At 40.3% G+C, this 19,305-nt stretch overlaps 2 protein-coding genes across 3 annotated transcripts; both read right to left on the bottom strand.

The window, feature by feature from the left end:
- Positions 1-2,499: 2,499 nt before the first annotated feature.
- Positions 2,500-12,531, bottom strand: senp3a (SUMO specific peptidase 3a). Of its 2 annotated transcripts, none has more exons than XM_035435185.1 (11): positions 12,153-12,531; positions 10,240-11,029; positions 9,492-9,665; positions 8,048-8,159; positions 7,419-7,566; positions 6,736-6,783; positions 6,057-6,134; positions 5,531-5,668; positions 4,964-5,047; positions 4,831-4,881; positions 2,500-3,969 (listed from the first exon to the last, which is right to left on the bottom strand). In XM_035435185.1, exons 2-11 carry the CDS (start codon positions 10,985-10,987, stop codon positions 3,859-3,861), a joined length of 1,692 nt encoding a protein of 563 aa, XP_035291076.1. In that variant the 5' UTR covers positions 10,988-11,029; positions 12,153-12,531; the 3' UTR covers positions 2,500-3,858. The 2 variants fall into 2 exon arrangements, with proteins under 2 accessions (XP_035291076.1, XP_035291078.1); XM_035435187.1 differs by lacking the exon at positions 12,153-12,531 and adding an exon at positions 11,350-11,985.
- A 666-nt stretch (positions 12,532-13,197) lies between these two features.
- On the bottom strand, positions 13,198-19,151 carry plscr3a (phospholipid scramblase 3a). The gene is made up of 7 exons (XM_035435191.1): positions 18,936-19,151; positions 17,805-17,882; positions 16,468-16,510; positions 15,920-16,140; positions 14,729-14,890; positions 14,401-14,562; positions 13,198-13,891 (listed from the first exon to the last, which is right to left on the bottom strand). The coding sequence occupies exons 2-7, from the start codon at positions 17,880-17,882 to the stop codon at positions 13,832-13,834; spliced, it is 726 nt and encodes a 241-aa protein (XP_035291082.1). The 5' UTR covers positions 18,936-19,151; the 3' UTR covers positions 13,198-13,831.
- Between the last annotated feature and the right edge of the window lie 154 nt (positions 19,152-19,305).

Below are 19,305 nucleotides of genomic sequence, written 5' to 3'. Positions count from 1 at the left end.
GCCATCATTCAGATTTTGGGCCACTCATTCTGAGATTTAATTGGTGTAGCAACACGTCACTTACAATTCAGTGACCGCCTTCAATTCTCCATGTAAGATAAAAAGGGCGGGCTTCATCGTTTTTGTTTCCCCTAGATTAATTTCATTGGACACAGACAGGATGAAGATTTCTTTCATTGGTTTGTTCTCCAAAGACGATATTGGGGCCATTTCACTTCATTGCAAATACGACAGAAATCGAAGTACAAAATATTATTTCCAGATTCCTATGTAACCCTATTTGTGAGAATGTAATTGTAGTAAAGAAGGTATTAATTTCTTTGGCGAGTAGATGGGAATAAAATTCTTATTTGACACATTTTGTAGAAATCAAAGAAATAAAATGTAGTTATTTAAGTCTTTCTTTAACCATAAAAGACGTTTAACCATTGTATAATTGTTTGTGCCAGACGTGGTGGTTCCAGCATCTGTTAAATAGTTACCCTCCTGGGATTTTATTGCATTTTCTAGAGTTTACTGAGAATGGTGCGATAAACAAAAACATCCAGTGAGCGATAGTTCTGTTGGCAAAACCACCTTGTTAACAAAAGTGGTCAGAGGAGAATGGGCAGACTCCTTCAAGCTAACAGAAAGACCGCAAATACTCAAATAAGAGCAGTTTATAACAGTGGTGTGCAGAAGGACATCTCTGAACACACAATAGGTCGAACCTTGAAACAGGTGGACTACAGCAGCAGAAGACCATGCTGGGTTCCACTCCTATCAGCTAAAAACAGGAAGATGAGGCTACAGTAGCACGTGATCACCAAAACTGGACATTTAAATATTGGAAAAAAGTTTCCTGGTCTGATGAATCTCAATTTCTACTGGTACATACAGATGGTATGGACAGAATTACTCATAAACAGCATTAATCCATCCAATGGATCCATCTCACCTTGTGTCAACAATCCAGGCTAGTGGTAGTGTAATGGTGTGGGAAATGTTTTTTGTGGCACACATTAGGCCCCTTAAGACCAATTGAGCATCATTTGAATGCCACACCATACCTAAGCATTGCTGTTGTACACGTGCATCCCTTTATGACCACAACCTACTCTTTTTCAAATGGATACTTCCAGCAGGATAATACACCATGTCACAGAACGTCATCATCTCAAGCTTGTTCCATGAGCATGACTGAATTCAGTTGACTCCAAAGGCCAGCACAGTCCCCCGATCTCAATCCAGTAGAGCACATTTGGGATGAAGTGCAATCGGAGCTTTGCAGCTTGTATTAGTGTCCAAAAATTAGCAGGAACTGTGTGGTGCTCTAAAATCAGCACAGACCAAAATCCCTAGGGGATGTTTCCAGCACCTTGTTGAAAGCCTGCTATGCAAATAAACCTGAACCTGAACTTGCTGAATCCACAATGTGAAGAATTCAGGCCCTGGAGGCAAAAGGGGGTCCTCCCCAGTATTAGATTGGTGTACCTAATAATGTATCCACAAGAGTGTATGTGCAATGGAATTAGCTCCATGGGAAAAGACATTTAAAAACATTTTTTAAGTAACAAGCCCATTTGCCCCAATTGTAAATGTGAAAATGAAATAATCACTACTTAATGTTTTAACAGGTAAGCCTGATTATTTTACAACTTGCTTTACAAGATTTAATTAACCAATAAGGCAAGAAAAACATGACAAACTAACCAGCTACAGTATTGTAGCAACTTCCATCTGTTTGAAGAGATTTTTTTGACAGAAGAAACACAATCCATTAATATCAGTTAATAACGGATATCCTTCTGGCTACAGCAGTTTAAGAGGAAATAGGCTCTTGTTAAAAAAAATTTTTTTTTTACTTTATAGAAACAAAGTAAATAATATATATATATATATATATTTTAAATTTACTCTTAATTATCACCATTCAGATATCAAATACCAATTTAACAAGTTCATAGATACTGCAATTGAAATATTTTGGCCAATCATATTTAAAACATTACTGCTATAGTCTGTGTGTACCATTAGTTATCCAAATTAATTTTCACAGGAGTGTAATTTAGCGGTTCACTGGTTGGAAACAAGTCGTTTATTGTAGTTGTTTGACTTTTTGGAAAGAGCAGAATTTTTATTACAAAAGTGTTCATCAGGCACGTGTCTATCATATTAAAGTGGTGGCAGCAGTTGGATGTGATTTGCACTTGCCCAAAGATGCCATGGCCATTTCGTAATGAGGACATGCATATAGAATATTATGGATATCACCAAATTAGTTGAACATTCACTCAAAGTGAGAGAATTGGACAAAATTAGCAAGCAAATAAAGAACACACTGGCACAAACCTGTTAGCATGGTGTGCCCAAAAAGGGAAAAAAGTAGCCATTAAGCTTTTTTGTTTTTCCTTCTAATATTATCTCTGCACTCCAGGAAGTCCTGAAGACAGACAAAATATCCCCAGAAACCATTCAATACCCCAATAATTTATTTAAATAATAATGTAAAAGGTTAAGTTCATGTCTCAATTGTTCTTTTATTTTTGCAACTTATACCACAACGTATGCAATTCAAAAGATAAAAAACAATTGAATCTTCGGCCATTGTTTTCCATAATCCAGCAACATATAATTTACGGATACGGCAGCCATAGTCAAAAAACTGACATAAAAAGGAAACAAAAAAACAAAAAAAAAAAAAAAAAACCTGTATATAGCTGATGTGGTCCATTATGACAATACTTCTTCAGATATTATTTTGTAAAAAGAAATGTAATTCTTTCTTTATGCACCATCTTTTGCAGTGAACACAGCTTATCAGTTACATTAAGACAAAAAAAAAAAACTATTTGGCGACCTCCAACAGAAGAGGCTTTTCCACTTTCGGAACTGGAACAAGATATAAGTTCTGGTTCTGAATGCTTTTTCCATGGTTACTCCTGTCAAGTCAAAGAAAAGCCAGGCAAGTAGAACTGTGCAGCTGTAGGTCCATAAGAGTTCAGATAACAGAACAAGGGCCATGGGCAGAATTGTTGTTGCCACCCCAGACACAGCCAATCACATGAAAAATCATGTGTTTTTTCAGTTTCTAGATAAGTAAAATGAAGAGCCATGTTTGTTGCTGTTCATTTTACAAAGAATATCACATGTTCAGTTTATAGCTGATTATTAGTAGTTTTCTATGTATCTAAGCCACATGTGTCATACTGCTGGCCCATGACTGTTTAAAGCTATATGTTTGACAAACCAATTTCCCCATGGGTTTTAATAAAGTACATCTTATTTAATCTCTCTGCTTTATGAAATGGAAACAGTCTGGCAGTAGGACATTGACAGAAGGCATTTATGCAGTGTTCAATGTGGCAAAAAAGGCAATTCAAGGGTTATACACCTAAGGTCTATTTTTCTACTTTTCCCAGTAGTCTGTCTGCCAACTGGATTAAATTAAAAATCTCATTCTCTCTACAGATTGGGCCAGGGGAAGGAAAAGAACAGCAAAGACTGGCCATGTGAAAAGAGATGCCAAAAAAAAAGTTACCCTGCCAATTTTGTTTTTGGTTCGTGGTTCTAGTGCTTGCCTCTTGTAGCAGTTCCTACAGTGGAAAATTGGCTAGTGATAGTTCAGAGTTCCTCACAGAACGAATGTCCTCTGTTGTACTTTTTCCCTAAAGACAATGGGTAAAAGTACAGTTGGCCTCAATCAACCACAAATTTAAAAAATAAGGATTTTAAAGGAAAGGGTAGGGGGGGGGGGGGGGGAAAAATGGAAGGGAAGGAAAATGTATATATACGCTTTACAAAAAAAAAAAAATGGATGGGAAGTGAAAGTGGTTGGATGGGTCTCTCCTTGCGCTCCCTTGCTTGGTTGTCCCGGTCTCACACAGAGAGCTTGCAGTGACACAGTTCTTTGTACATGAGTCTCCTCAGCTTTGGCATGTCCTGCTGGCCAAAGCTGAACGGCTGTCCCAGGGCTAAACACTTGCAGTACTGGAACAAACATGGGAGCACAGTTAGATAAGAAGAAGAATGAGAGGGGGAAAAAAAAAATAATAATTTATTTATAGAGCACCTTTGATACAAAGAAACAAGCAGCTCACTTCAGAGTAAAGTAAAAAATGTACACATGAGGGTGCAAGAAGAATGGGAATTCAGGAAAGAAGAAAAAGGAAGGTCAGGGAGGTGAAATAAGCACAAACAGTAGGAGGTAACTCATAAGAGAAGAACCAAAGGAGGCAGCAAAAGAAGAAATTAGAAGGAGGGTAAGACACGCAGTAGACCCTCCCATAGGGCTACCGCGTACAGTCCTTTTTTCCAAGTCAATAACAGTCGACTCAAACTGCACAAAATAGCTCAGGAACTCACAAAATGAGAACTAATCTCTATGTAGCCTGCCACACCAATCTCTATGTAGCCTGCCACACACAATCTTTCCTACTGGAAACTTCTTTTCCATGGCTCTTTTTGCACCTCAGTCCTCTGAGTTTGAAGCAAAATTCTGTTTAGGGTACTCTAATGAAAATACCAGAATGCAATGAATAGGCTTCCCTACAAGTACCAGCTAACAGAAATGCAATTTACAGCAGAAAAGGCGTGTGGAGGCAGTGGGTATCAATCTGTATCCAGTGGCTACCATAAGATTTTGAATTTTTTTTCTGGCAAAATAAATATATAGAAATCAAGGATTCTGGTCTCTCTTACTATTGACTAAATTTATGATAAGCATTGTGAAATTTGTTGAAAACTGGGTCAACAAACTTGAGTGTCCCATACAAAGACAGAAATATTTTATAGACCGGGCCAGGTTGTGCAGCCAGTCTCCACCAATAGAAAGCCAGACTTGAGACCCACCTGAAGAACGAAGGCCCCACAGTCGCTGTCATTGTTCTGCCTGGCCACGTTCTGGAACACAAAAAAACAAATAAGCAACGAGAAAACACACAGACTGTCTGAGAGGCAGCCCCAACACTGAACCCACGCTCACCATTTTGAAGAAGCCTTTCCACCCAGTTAGAAAGTCCTTCTGCTCTTTTTTGACAGCCTCTGCCTGCAGGTACTTTGCAATATGCTGAAAAAGCAGAACAAAGTCTGAGAACTGGGAGAGCTAGTCAACATATAATGAGCATAACTGGGATTTAAAAACAGATAAATGAAAAACATATTACCCCTGGCCCAGATACACCTCTATTCTCCATTAAGTCCCCCTCCCTCACAGATTAGGAATAATAAAATGGAGATAATGCAGTTGTGACGTCACCTTACATGACATAAAATCGAGAAGAACTCCACCAATCATGGAGTAAAATTGAAAACAACCGAGAAAACAATGCCAACAGTGGATGCTTTCTAGCCACTACCTGGAAATTCCCCACAGGGATCACAGCCAGAAAGTATCCACCAATGGCCATAAGCACCGCTATACTGGTTCCTCCCAGTTCACTCAGACTGGTGGAGCTTCTCTCTGGTGTACACCAGTAAGGTGATGCTGTAACCGTCTTTGTCCCATTTATTAACCCCGCCCCAGACCCCCTCCGCTGGAAGGCCCCCTTACCTTGGGGCAACGACGGTTTAGGGTACGCTGGGAGTCGAAGTAAGTAATAGCTCGACGCGGGACGTCCACACACACCAGCGACCAGTGGACCTCCAGGTGAATGGGAATCAACAGGAGCTCTTTCTGAAAGATGTCCACCTAGGACAGGGAGAGAGGAAGGGAGAAAGAGAGCAATAACAAGACAGAGGGCACATGAGAGTATGTGAGAGGAGTGGCGATAGAGGAAGCCATAGTGTATGTGAGAGAAAGGGAGACCAAGAATGAAAGCGAGAGAGAGCACATGAGAAAGAGGTTTGTGAGGTGTATATGAAAGCACTCAAACTGCAGCTGTTTGAGATGCTCTAAGCATGTTTCTGTTATTGCAATAATTTTACAAAGATAGCTAAAATGCAAATACTGACATTTCATGAGCCAGATAATTTGTCCAAACTGACGTGGAAGAGACATTGTAAGAAGGCCAGCATGCATTCCACACGTACAAAGAAAAACCATAGTAAAGGAAAAAACTAAATGAAAGCATTCTTACATTTTTTGTCCACCGCTTGACACCATCATAACCTTTTGTCCTCAATTTGTCATAAAAAAAGCTATTAAAAAAATGAACCTGAAAAAGGGGAGATTAACACACATGAATAACTGTAAGGCAGAGGGAAATGTTAAGATACCAAGAATAACAGCACTGAACTATAAGCTTGTGATACACAAATGGACAACAAACTGGTGTTTGATATCCAATGTCATTTCCCACCCAGGAATAGGGGTATTATGTGTTTTATTGGGATTCCACTGGATCAAACCATTCTCTATGGATACAAGTACCCACAGAGATCACCTTTCAGTGTAGGCTGACTGGTCTTCCCACAATGCAAATTAGCATTCCTACATCTACACTAAGCCAAAGATTTCTGCTAATTATAAGGAATAAAATAAAGCTGCAATTTACTAGGCAAAACCATGTCCAAAGTGTTTTTGAGCACTAATTTCAGTTACAATTTAAAATTGAAAAAATATAGTCATATGACAATTAATAAGGGTGGCACAAGGGTTGCAGTGAATACTGACCTCAACACAACCATCTACATATATTGAGAGAAGGACCTCATCTCTCCTTTTGGCTAAATTCACAGCATTTCTCGATTTAAATGTTAACGCTTAATGTAAATGAAAGCATGCATGTGCAAGGCCAGAGGAGTTCACTCTCTCACCTTCTCAGGCACAGAATCCATCACTAAATCCCCATACATATTCATGACCTGAGGGGATTTGTTAGACCATGTCAGACTTGCAAATCACGATAGAAAAAGCATCAAAAACAGATTTACAGAAAATGTTATACCAAACAGCAGTTATTTAGACAATTCAGTCCTTCATTACAAGGGCATAAAGACTAACTATCAGCATGGAATTAGAAGGTTCTACTACAGCCAATTACTTCACTAAAACAGGCCAACAAACAGAATGCAAACACATTTTAGTAATTATTTTAACTTGGAAACAACTTTGACCATAATATAACAAGTGCTGTATAAATAGTTTACGATTTTTATTTTGATCAGCAACTAAGAAGTGTAAAATAAGGAATGCATTTCATCAGGTATGGAATGAGCAACAGGTCACAATAAAAGGTGTGCAAGAACCAGTTCATTGTGCGGGTTCTTCTTTCTAATATGCACTTGTCAGCCCAGCATCTAATTAACTAGAGGCATTTCATTGCCTCCACTTGAATTTTGCCCTTGTGGTGGTCTGAGTGCTCAAATAACAAATGGATGCATTTACGTTCTCTCACATTGTAAATTGCTATGGATAAGAGTGTCAGTAGATTAATGTTACATATGTAACAACAAAAATGTTAGGATTAGGAATGTAAGGATTGATCGTGTGGATGTACCTGGTCATTGAGCCAGTTCTGTCCATACAACGTGCTGAGGTCATCCATGGTCAGGACGTGCCGCTTGTAGTTTACGCGGAACCCTCGTACCATGGCAGTTCCAGACAGCCGCTGGTGGGATTGAATTTGCTGTTGCACCACCATCTTCCTTTGGGGAGAATAAATCAAAGCATTGCTTAAAATGTTTGATCTTTCAATGCAAGCATTTTTTCCCTTGGAAACCCTTGACAGAAATAGCTTTTATGATTTTTATTTATCATTTTATCTGCCATATGTTTTGGTACTATGCTCAAGTCATCACTTAAAACACAAATTTGCAGAGGGGGCACTGCAATAGAGTGGGTACTCTTCAGATACATGTTGTCTGTGGTTTATAGGTAAGTGCATCAGAAGAGCACCCACTCCATTGCAGACGGAAGATTGCAATGGTGTGGGTACTCCTCAGATATACTCAAAAACTGTGCAGAAATGGAGTGGCACATAATATATTGTACATTAGTACAATATTCCATGTACCATGTTTCTACGTTCATCTTTTAACAAGCTGGCCTGTTTGCAGTGCTCCGTCAGGGTGGTGAGCGGAGGTGGTGGTGCAAGGTGGTGCAGATGGTGGTGTGGGTGAAGCAGACCTGTTGGGCTGAGAGAAGCTCTCGTTGAAGACGTCCTCTAACTTCTCCACCACCTCATCTGTGTGGATGGGGATCAAACTGCCGTACTGCTGCAGGAACTCCTCCAGAATACCTGGCAAAGTACAGAGACTCATGGTACCACTAACAACCAGTCCAGAGCTGTAGATGAATTAACCCATACTGACACAACATAACAATGTACAACTTGGTTCAGACTCAACTACCATACCTGAAGTAATCTGAAGCCCCCCCCCCCCCCCAATTGTTATAGTTTCTAATAAACCTTTTGTCCTCAAGTGCTGCACACATCTCCAAAATTATTCACAACCTTGACAAAGATGAGCAAAAAAACAATACTACATACAATAAACAATGCAGATAATGAGCTATACTGTATGCTCAAAAAAGGAAATGATATCCTTTTATACTAAGACAACTGCAAAGAGAAACGGATTTTGTTTAACAAATAATATTTTCCCCTAAAAAGACAAGTTGATTATTCACACCCCAGTTTTCAGTGCACCATCCCTTCCCAAGGATAACACAAGTCATCTGATACAACGTATTATGAGATTGGGGGCTCTTTATGGACATATTGTGGGGATCTTTGATCATTTTTCCAAGTCTGGAGATTGAGATGGCCATTTGCAAAACAGTCATTTTGTAGTCTGTTAACCACTTCAAAAATCATTGCCTTTCTGCTAGATCCATTTGCAACAAAGTCTGAAAATATTGGTGTGAAGATATCAGGATTTTGACCAAAATGTCTTGCTACTTGCTGGAGTCAATGATTCCATTGACCTAATCAAGAGCCCCAAAAACCATAAGATTCAAAAAGCAACCCCATAACAAAGATCCACCACCACCTTTCAGCACAAGAATGAAATCCTTTTCAACATAAGCATCCTTCCTTCATATGTATCAAGGGTGTGAATAATTCCAGGGCACTGTCTGTATGAAAGATTTGATATGCACTGAAAGAAACATTAACATTTTTCTCCAACAAAATATTTAAAATTTGTTTCCATAGTTTTTAAAGGAGTCCTATTCCTTGCAATGTATATTACTATAGTTTTTAATCAATGTTATAGAAGAGTAAACTGATATTTTCCCAAGCCAAAGGATTGACACGTAACCCGCATCAACCTTATGTTTATGCACAAACAAAAAACATTATTTCTAAAAACAAAATCAACTGCAAGTGAAATAGGATTTGAAGAGTATTAATTCAATTTTGTAGAGTTTCAAGTGCACATACAGACACAGACATACACAGAGGTAGACAAATATACACATGCCGAAAACATTCAGAAACATTTGCAACATTAATAATGGCAGTGACAACAGGGCAGACTCATTCGAATTCGTGTCTGCCACCATGTCAGAACACAAATATGTGTGCACACAGGAGCAAGTCAACCGCCCCTGACAATGTCATCGTTACCTTGGATGTAAGTAATGTGTTCATCAGAAAGTGTGTTGTGAGGAGGGGCTTTGTCCCGGGAAGGATGCAAGGCATTGTCTGGAGATTCGGGAGGTGAGCTCTGGCCCCTCATTTCCGCCATGCTGACCACATGACCAATCTGAATCTCGCCAGAAAAGCCATTCAATCTGCGGCCTAAGGGGAGACAGGAGACAGGGGGAGCACTAATGACCTTTATCAGGGATATTAGAAATTTATATTATTCAAATACCTGTTTCCCATGATTTTCACACAAGGCAACGTGGGAATTAGATGAAAATGCACACAAATGGCAGTCTTCACATACAGGGTTTGTAAATCCTGATACAGGTGAGCCATCACATACTCTAAAAGAGGCCCCAATCAGCACAAATAAAGTGAGTCTTCCTAACTAAATAAACACACCTTTGTCTAGTAATTTAATTCCATAATTACTTCAGATACCTGCCAGGAGCTGTCCGTTCAGCATTCAAGTAACAAATCAGCCAACCATGATCAACTGACCACAAATGGAACCAAAACCAGCATGTTTTGACTGACCAGAACCAGGACTGAGAAATAATCTACAGAACATTGGTATCCTTTGCCAACAGAACAGACATAAAAAAATTTTTAATCATTGATACAAAAACAAACTGCAGCTGCAAGAGTTAAATCCCATTCACTTATGACATTATATAAGAGATCAGGGAAGGGGGAAGATTCCCTCCTTTGAACATGAGATTCTCACCCATCAATCCCGACTCCCCAAACAGGACAGCAGTCTGCCCATTCTGCACTGGTCCCCGGGTGGGCCGGGTCCTGCTCTGCCAGCGGCGGTACAGCCCGAGCTGTCGACGTCGCCTCTGCCCCCACCCGAGCCCACCGGTGGCTGTAGAGCACTGGGCCCACTGACGCCAGGACCTCCAGTGCTGGGCCAGGCGGGACCGCAGGCTGGTGTAGCGGCCCAGTCTCCGCCGGCGCAGCTGCAGCCTCCGCCCCCGCATCCCGTTCAGCCGTGTATGGGCGGGGCTGCCAGCAGAGTCCAAGGCATCGTGTCCAGGGTGCATCTGTAGCTGCTGCTGATGCAGTTCACGTGGCAACGGCAGTAACCCCCAGTCCCCCTCTCCTCCTACCTCCCAACCGACTCTATCGTCGTACTCATCTTCTTCGCCTTCGTCGTCGTCATCGTCCTCCTCCTCCTGCTGCTCTTCTCCCTCATCCTCTCCCCCCTCCTCATAATCATCATCATCATCATCACAGTCCTCCTCCTCCTCCTCCAATTCTTCTTCCTGGTCTATATACTCTGCATCCCAAACCCTCTCCTTCTCTTGCTGTCCTAGTTTGAGGTGGATGGGGCTGGGGGCGTGGTGGGCAGCAGCTGGGTCCATGAGATGAGCCCCTCCCATCCCCCCACCGCCACTGCCCTCCTGGCCCCCAGGCAAGGTCAGCTCATTGGCCCAGAGGTTCTGTGTCAGACTGCCTCCACTATCTCTCATTGTCCACGGGCACCCCACAACCTGCGCCAGCTCGCCACCTACCTGTGTCAAGGAACAGAGCAGAGAAAAGAGGGTTAAAAATTGGGTTCAAAATTGAAGAGAGAGAAAGTAAACTCAGCACCTCCCATTCTTGAGCACTGGTCATTTACTACACTACACATTGACGTGTATTAGTGTCATGCGGGGGAATACTACCAAATTAATTAAAATACCGGCTTTACTGGTATAGATTAACTGCCAACACAAACATTACTGGAATCCACGAAAGATCGAGCCAATTACACGAGTAGTAATTGATAATATCCACACGAAGCAGTATGAGTATGTGGACTAAAGGTTTACACAATGGAATAGCTAGCTACCTTTTGGAGACTGGAAAGATGGCTAGCTACTTGGTATGACCTGGGTAGCTAAGGTTATCCGAACATTGAATTAGCCGTCTAGCTTGACTAGCTAACGTGGCTTGCGAGAATGCAACTGAATGCAAACATTCGCGCCTCCATCGAGCCCTTTTCCCCCAACACCCACCAGGCACAGAACGTCACTGCAATATCGAAAGCTCACGCATTTATACAAGAATACTGAACCAAGACAAATGGCTAGCTAACGTTACAATAGCATCATAAATTAAAGACAAATTCCGACTGTGTTATTGTTGGATTGGAAGCAATTCGACGGCGTAGGTGGCTATAACATTTAATTAAGAAATGTTTGCTTTTATATTTCAAACGAAAATGTTAGCAAACTGTTTTTTGCGAAAGCATTCGGTCATATTTCGCCCTGTCGTTGTGGGTAGACTAACTAGCTAACGTCGGCTAGCTTGTATTGAACAGTGCTCTCGTTTCAGGTAACGAACGTTAGCCAGCGACCGTACGTTTCTAGTTAGCATTAGCTAGTTGCTAGGGGTAAGCTAACTATCTAGTCAGATAAAAGCGTGCCCGATCATACGGAACTCAAACACACTGGATCAAATGTTTATTTAAGACGCTAGCAGGCAAGATAGAGCAACAATTTCATTAACTGCAGCAAACTAACAGCATATATTATCCAAGCTAGCGTGTCATATAATGAAAACAGCGCTCGGCCTCCTCGGCTCTACTGTCGGCTATATTAAAAAGCCAGCCGGCTGCACATTTGTCGCCGGGCTGCAAATCCTCAAACTCACCGTTGGACCGTAGCTTTCGTGCAAATGTATGTCCTTCAAACTATACGTGCGTGTATTTAAAAACGATTTCTAAAAACAAAACGCTGCTTTAAATTCTGCCTCATTCAATGAGAGTCGGCGCTTCTTTAAAACGAAATCAAACCGCTTCCGCCGCGTCTCACTACCGTCATCAGTAAATAGTCTTGAGTACGGTAACAATTAAAAGATAGACATGCAAGAAGTAGAATGGTTATATAAGACATCAAACCCAAGGGTTTCACGAAGTATAATAAACAGTAACAATTGTTATGGTCAAGCTGATATCACACATAAATAGCAAACATATTGATTATAAAATGTAAGGAAGTCGTAACGTGCACATCTAGTGATTCTACATCTATGCCTTGACTTCCTTCCTTGGAGTGAGTGAGCCCAAGCTGGACTTGTACGGTGCAATGTAGCATGCAAAACCAGTTGTAATTAGGCTACTTAATAAACCTTGCAGCAGGTAACCAGTATGTCATGGCAACATTTGCGCAGGAATACGATGGGGACTCTTGGGAATACGTGTATTCCGAGAAAAAACAGTGTACACAACATACATGAAAAGGAATAAAATAATTAAAATGGCATGATTTAAGATGCCATACCATTATTACAGTTTAACTATACAATTATCACAATGTTGTATGAAATAGCAATATGGAATGACACCTGGTCATTGATGACTGTTCATACATACTAATTGTTAACAAAAAATAAGGCAAAATTAATATGGCATGTTAAAAATCGTAGCATTATGGGGCATTAAGTCCTAATACTTCTACGATGTTCAACGCCTTAACGACCCCATAATACTAAAATGGACCTAGCACCCCTGAGATCCTGGCACATCCAACATGCAGAACACAAATTTACACATTATTCTCTTATATATATATATATATATATACATATATGTGTTATCTTTTTGGATAGTTGTACAGTTAATAGATAAAAATTGTAATGTATGGCATATAAAAGAGAAATGTAATATTCCATTTTAAAAATGTGAAGGAGATGTAACAGTGATTGAAAAATGCTTTATTCGAGTTCAAAACATGTTGTTTCATCAGATAGAAGCTCAATAAGCTGAATAAGCTTTGCTTAAGGCACTAGACAAGACATACACAGGTAATCACAATTACAACCAAACAGTGAAGAGAAGGGCCACCAAGGGCAGGCTAGATAAATTCTTTCAATCAGGGGATGTAGAAAAATCGGGTCATATTATTGCATAATCCATAGCTCAGTAAGAAAAATAGATTAATTACAACCCAAAGATAAAAATGGACAGTAGTGCCATCTGGGGGAAGGCTATATTTTTAAATAATTAAATATCAATTCATTTTTTATGTTTCCTTTTCTTAGACCACCATTACATTTATTTGCAGTGAAATACAAGTAGATAATATTGACATGATAAATTGTCATAATTAACCAAACTGCTCTTGGCAGTGATGTCATATACTGTGCTAAGGCAGAATGATGGCATATGTGCTTGCACAATGACAACAGAAAAGCTGGATGTGAGATTTGGAAGGAAGAAAAAAATATTTATGCAATTAAAATGAAATTATACATTTGCAGTTTTCTGTAAATATACAGAGGAAACCATTTAGTTACCACTTCTGTAAATCTTTCACATATCTGCCTTTTTGTCATGAAAAAACAGTGGATTGCTGGTTCTTATTTCCAACCTGCTCAAAGAACATGAAATCCTGTCAAGGGGAAAAAGAAAAAAACAATTACTATTGAATGCAAACAACTGAAGGTAAACTGGTGAGGAGACATTGTGCAAAGGTACAGATTTGTTCTGAAATTTCTTGTGAAAATGCACAAAAGGATAAGTTTAAATTAGTTAATTCAGTCACAGTATATCATTTTCATAACAATGTAAAATAAACATATAATCTACATATAAAGTTGAGCTTTGGCTCAGACCTGGAAAAATATTTTAAAAATATATTGACATTGCAACGACAGTAGTGGCAGCTATATGCCAGCTTAAAGATTCAAAGGGCGCTTTGTAGAAGTGTTTATGTTTATGTTTACTTTTGAATCACCAGTGCAATGCCTTTACCTTTGATCTGCCTTTCCTGAGTTGATGTGATTGATTAGAAAATATTGGTTACATTAAGAGATGTTAACTGATTCATTGCTCTGAGCTGCACTGCTATTGGCTGGTTTATAGTGACAAGGTATAAACCAGGAACGCAAGTCTACTCACAATGAGGAAGCAAGCGCCCATGAGCACGGCCTTCATCTTCACATCCAGGTCTATGGGAAACTGAATTCCAAAGTTGTCTGTGTCAGTGAAGATCTCCTTCACAAGCCCGCTCCACTGCTTGCTGATTCGTCCGATCGATTGTGACCCGTCCTTTCCCATCAGCTGACCAGGGATAATAAAATAGGGACTAACAGTTGTGACATCAACTTACTGGTAAAAAAAAACACTGAGAGTGGCTCACCCGATCAACAACATTGAGAGGAGCTGCACCAATCAAGCTCCTCCATTATTAACATCTCTCTCTCTTTTCCCTGTCTTTCAGACTCACCTCAAAGGAGACATCACTGCAGAAGCTGCAAGCAATACATGGTCCATCAAGCTTTAATAGCGTTTCCTTGGATGCTCCCAGTATGGAGAATTTAGGCAGGAAAGGATGCCAGTCCTGAACCACGTAGCCTACTGTGGTTCCCGGTGGTGACTGAACTTCCATCTGAGATGGGCACAGACAAATTGTGGGATCAGATCTAGCCACATATGTTCTCTGGTATTGAAAACCTCATCAAAAACAGCCATTATTCTACCCAATACCAACCAATTAGACAAGGTTAATTTTCAAAACAGCAGTATGTTGGTTTGCTTCTATATTAGACCACAGTAAGATGTTTTCACCAAAGTTACATGTGCAGCCTGCAGCTGTAGCTAATAACCTCATGAAAAACAATTCAGCCATTTAAGTAAAGGGTAAGTTTTTAACCGTTTACTGAATTTACTGAAAAGTTAATAGCATGCTACTTAACGACCAAATCTTTGTTAGGCTGCTTCCTACTGCAATGTAATGTTACATTTTGTAGTTTTAGTGGCTTGAAATTTACTTGTGCTGGTATAAGCCAAGACATTTCACTCACATTGGAGTACACAAATATTTTTTATGTCAGCTTTCTTCTGTGTGAGGAAGTCTCAGGAACCCAGTCAAATCTGTAAAGAGCTCAAGACACTCTTGCCCTTCTCTTGGGGCTGTTTTTCATGGTTTGGGCTAGGCCCCTTAGTTCCAGTGAAGGCAAATCTTAATGCTACAGCATGCAATCACATTCTAGATGATTCCGTGCTTCCCCAACAGTTTGGGAAGGCCCTTTCCTGTTTAGCATGACAATGGTTAGAAATGGTTTTGTAAAGAATGATGTAGAAGAACTTGACTGGCATGCAAAAAGCCCTGACCTCAACCCCATCCAACACCTTTGAGATCAATTGGATCTACAGTCCAGCTCTATCATTCATGTTCTGTGAGTACTAGTTTCTGTGTTTCCAAAATGTGACATCACTTTTAATTAATAAAATAATACAACCAACATCGGTCAATTAATTATTTAAACACCGAAAAAAACACCGAAACGTTGGTTAATCGCTCAGCACTATAATCAAGGCGTATTAAAAAATGACATGTTATTAACACATCTGTTTTGACAATGCAGCATGCGAGGCTACCATGAAGGGGGTGTGTGGGGTAGGGGGGGAGTGGTACCTCTTGCAAGCAGCAGGGGAAACAGCAGGCAGAGCAGCGGAAGGGCCGCACCAGGTGGATGACCTCCCGGCCGCTGTTGTCTTCGATCTTCAGGTCGAAGCTACGCAGGGCACCACAGCAGTTGCGGGTGCAGCAGTCATTCTGCTCTTTGGCTATGTAGATCAGCTGTCCCATACTGTTCTTAATCTCGTACTGGTTATTGGTCTCAAAGCCAGTCAAGGCTGGGAGGGAATGGAAAGAGGTGGGGTCAGAGGGAACAGACAGAGGCACAGATGGACGACAAGGGCAGGTAAGAGAGGAAGACGGAAGATGGAAAAGAAGGAAAATAGCAAGAAAACAGTATGAAAGCAGAGAAGGGGGAGAGTAGGGGTAGGAGAGATGATGGGAAATGGGGAAAATTGTTTTTGATCTTCCACGAACTTGAGGTTTATTACTTTTAAAAATGATTTTATCCTTTATTTATCCATAGTTAGTCGCATAGTTTTTTTCAAAACAGGCTGGAAAGTATGAACATGCAAGTAATAAAGAAACTGTTATTGTATACTTACCTTCCAACAGCTCAACTTTCTGATGTATCAAAATCTGATCAATCTGCAGGCCAGGGAGGAAAATAGATATAGAGAAGCCAAGATAAACACTACATGTTGATATATGCCTCATCACAATTCAAGCATAATAATTTACACTATATGACAAAAAGTAACTGGACACCCCTTGATCTGGGGCTATTTTTCATGGTTTCTAGGCCCCTTACTTCCAGGGAAGGCAAATCTTAATGCCACAGCATACAATCATATTCTAGACAATTCTGTGCTTCCACAACAGTTTGGGGAAGGCCCTTTCCTGTTTCAGCATGACAATGCCCCTGGGCACACAGAGAGGTCCATATAGATATGGTTTTTTCAAGAACAGTGTGGAAGAACTTGACTGGCCTGCACAGAGCCCTGACTCAACCCCATTCAACACCTTTGGGATTGGAAAGCCAACTGTGAGCCAGCCGTAATCGCCCAATCAGTGACTGACTTCACAAATGGTCTTCTGGCTGAATGGAAGCAAATCCCTGCAGCAGTTCTCCAACATCTAGCATAATGCCTTCCCAGAAGAGTGGAGGTTGTTCTCGCAGAAAAGGGTGGACAAACTTCATACTAATGCCCATAATTTTGGATGAGATGTTTGATGTCAGATGCCCACATACTATAGGCCATATGGTGCATTTCTGTAAGGCTCGTTCATTCAGTTCGGCTTTGAAAGCAAAAACTGGGAAAACATGGTTCTTTACTCAGGTGTCCGTCTTCAGCTAATGAGAGAATATCCAAAAACTGAAAATGAAAAGGTAAGCACCCACTGGCTCAGATAATACTTGACTTTATTTTAATAATTGTGTTTTAAAGCAACAGTCCAACACATAAACACTCTTGCTCTTGCCATCCTCACATTTAGCTATAATGGACTGGAACCATTCCTATAGTATACCCGTGGTGCTTTTTTACTGCATGAATTAGAAAGGCTATCATTAGTGAGAGATAATTTCATAGAAGATAAGAGGTTGGTACATACACATTTCACAGTAACAGAATTTCTGAAAAATTGATGTATGAGGTGCATGCTTGGGGACTAATACAGTAAAAAAAAGGGCATTATAGAGTTTTAGAGATCAATTATAATGTATGTGAAAGGGAATGTGTATCCCTGTGTGCGTAATGATATGGAGTGAGAGTGTGTCACAGACAGAGAGGAGAGGGAGTGAAAGAGTGATGAAGGGGTGAGGGAGAGGAAGAAAAATTAAGGATGAAAGGGGGGGGTGAGAGAGAGAGGGAGAAATGAGAGAGGAAGGGAGAAAAAAAAAAACAAAGAGAAAAATTATGTGCCACTGTCACTGACCCACCTGCGTAAGATACTCTAAGCCAGGTGGTACCCCCATAGGGTGGAAAGCAAAGTGGTGGTCTGGGTCTGCCTGCATCATCTGAGTGGGAGAAAAAAGAAAAAGGGAAAATGATGAAAAAAGAGTACAAATTAATAAAGTATTCATAATACTTTAATGATCACAGCTCATTGTGATTACAGTCAGAATAGAGACATCTGAATCTGAGGAAAGCTTAAAAAAAGGCTGTAACACATGCTAAAAAAAAGTTAACTTAAGTTAGCTTATGAAAGCCACATGATATGTTTATATTGAAGATGGACGAGGTGAAGAAAGAAAGTGCAATGTTGAAAGAAGAGAAAATTTGTGCAATGGTGGATGGGGGCAGGGCATGAGAGCAACATATTTTATGACTGTTTTTACATATTACACAGAACTGGAGAGGTTGTATGCTCAAATAGAAACACTTCCTTGTGGACTTTGACTTATCATTATTATGCCTCTCAGACTGAAATGCGGACAGGCGATGGAAATATGAGGATTAAAGCCTCAAAAAGTGTATTCATCTAATGTGAAGTTTAGAGTTTTTTTTCACTTTCTATTTTTCACATAAATATTTAAATTTATGTTAAATAAGTCCCTTTGGTTTTTATATATCAAATATAAAATTGCATTTATATAAAATGTATTGGTTTTAATAGTCCTACCTGCACAGTAAAATGTCCAGTGTTAAATGAACTCTAAAAGCGTAGCCTACATACGGCCCGGCTCCGGACCAGCGTGGGCCCATGTAGGCCTACTCAGTTACAGTCGAATTAACACTGAATATTTTACCGCGTGTCAGAAGCCTACCTGTCAAATACGACCATTAGCTTAATTGTAACTGCATGTAAAGAAACAGTTGTCGTCGACACAGAACAAACCAGAATTAGCGGTCTTGGATTTGCGTCTGCCAGGAAATTAATATTATACACATTGCAACAAGAAGTTTTCTTAGAAACTGGGAGAGTGGGTTATAACTGTAAGGTTAATGAAGATAAACGATTAGTAGCTCATACGGTCAAAAACAAGTTATTTGCGTGTGACTCAAATCAGGAGGAAAAAATGTAATAATGTACCAAACAGAAATACAAACAAAAATATAAAACAACTTACGTTTCAATTTTTTTCAACATGCGTGTCCAGTGTTAAAAAACAAGGCTGACAGTGATCGGTGAATTGCTAGCCTACTTCCGACGGAGGAAATCAGAATGAAAGAGAGAAGACACGGCTGAACTTTGAATAGGCCCACACACTGTAGTGTCGGCTGAATCATTCAGCCTATTTGGTGGCTTCTCGCTGCCCCTTCGCCCTCTTGGAATATGACGGGTTCGCGTTTTTTTTTTTTTTTTTTTTAATCTCAGACCTGAAATGTTCATGCGCGTAGCCTATGCATCGCTACACGTTTTAAACCTCAGCGACAAAGCTTCGGCATTGGCGACAGTCTGTTTTCCCGTGTTAGACCAATTGAACCAGCTAACAGGCT

Source organism: Anguilla anguilla, chromosome 9 (genome assembly GCF_013347855.1).
Source record: "Anguilla anguilla isolate fAngAng1 chromosome 9, fAngAng1.pri, whole genome shotgun sequence".
Lineage (NCBI taxonomy): Eukaryota > Metazoa > Chordata > Actinopteri > Anguilliformes > Anguillidae > Anguilla > Anguilla anguilla.
The sequence above is the reverse complement of the archived record's forward strand: the minus strand, read 5'-3'. Positions and strand labels throughout refer to the sequence as shown.

Bases quoted from the DNA above. Each gene is read 5' to 3' on its own strand.
- senp3a (XM_035435185.1), bottom strand. From the start codon at position 10,987: ATGAGAGATAGTGGAGGCAGTCTGACACAGAACCTCTGGGCCAATGAG. The intron at 9,666-10,239 runs GTGAGAATCTCA...GTCTCCCCTTAG, and splicing joins TGGGGAGTCGGGATTGATGG to GCCGCAGATTGAATGGCTTT. The intron at 3,970-4,830 runs GTGGGTCTCAAG...TGTTTGTTCCAG, and splicing joins GTGGGGCCTTCGTTCTTCAG to TACTGCAAGTGTTTAGCCCT.
- plscr3a (XM_035435191.1), bottom strand. From the start codon at position 17,882: ATGATGCAGGCAGACCCAGACCACCACTTTGCTTTCCACCCTATGGGG. The intron at 16,511-17,804 runs GTGGGTCAGTGA...CCTGGCCTGCAG, and splicing joins GCTTAGAGTATCTTACGCAG to ATTGATCAGATTTTGATACA. The intron at 13,892-14,400 runs GTGAGTAGACTT...TCCCCTTGACAG, and splicing joins TGGGCGCTTGCTTCCTCATT to GATTTCATGTTCTTTGAGCA.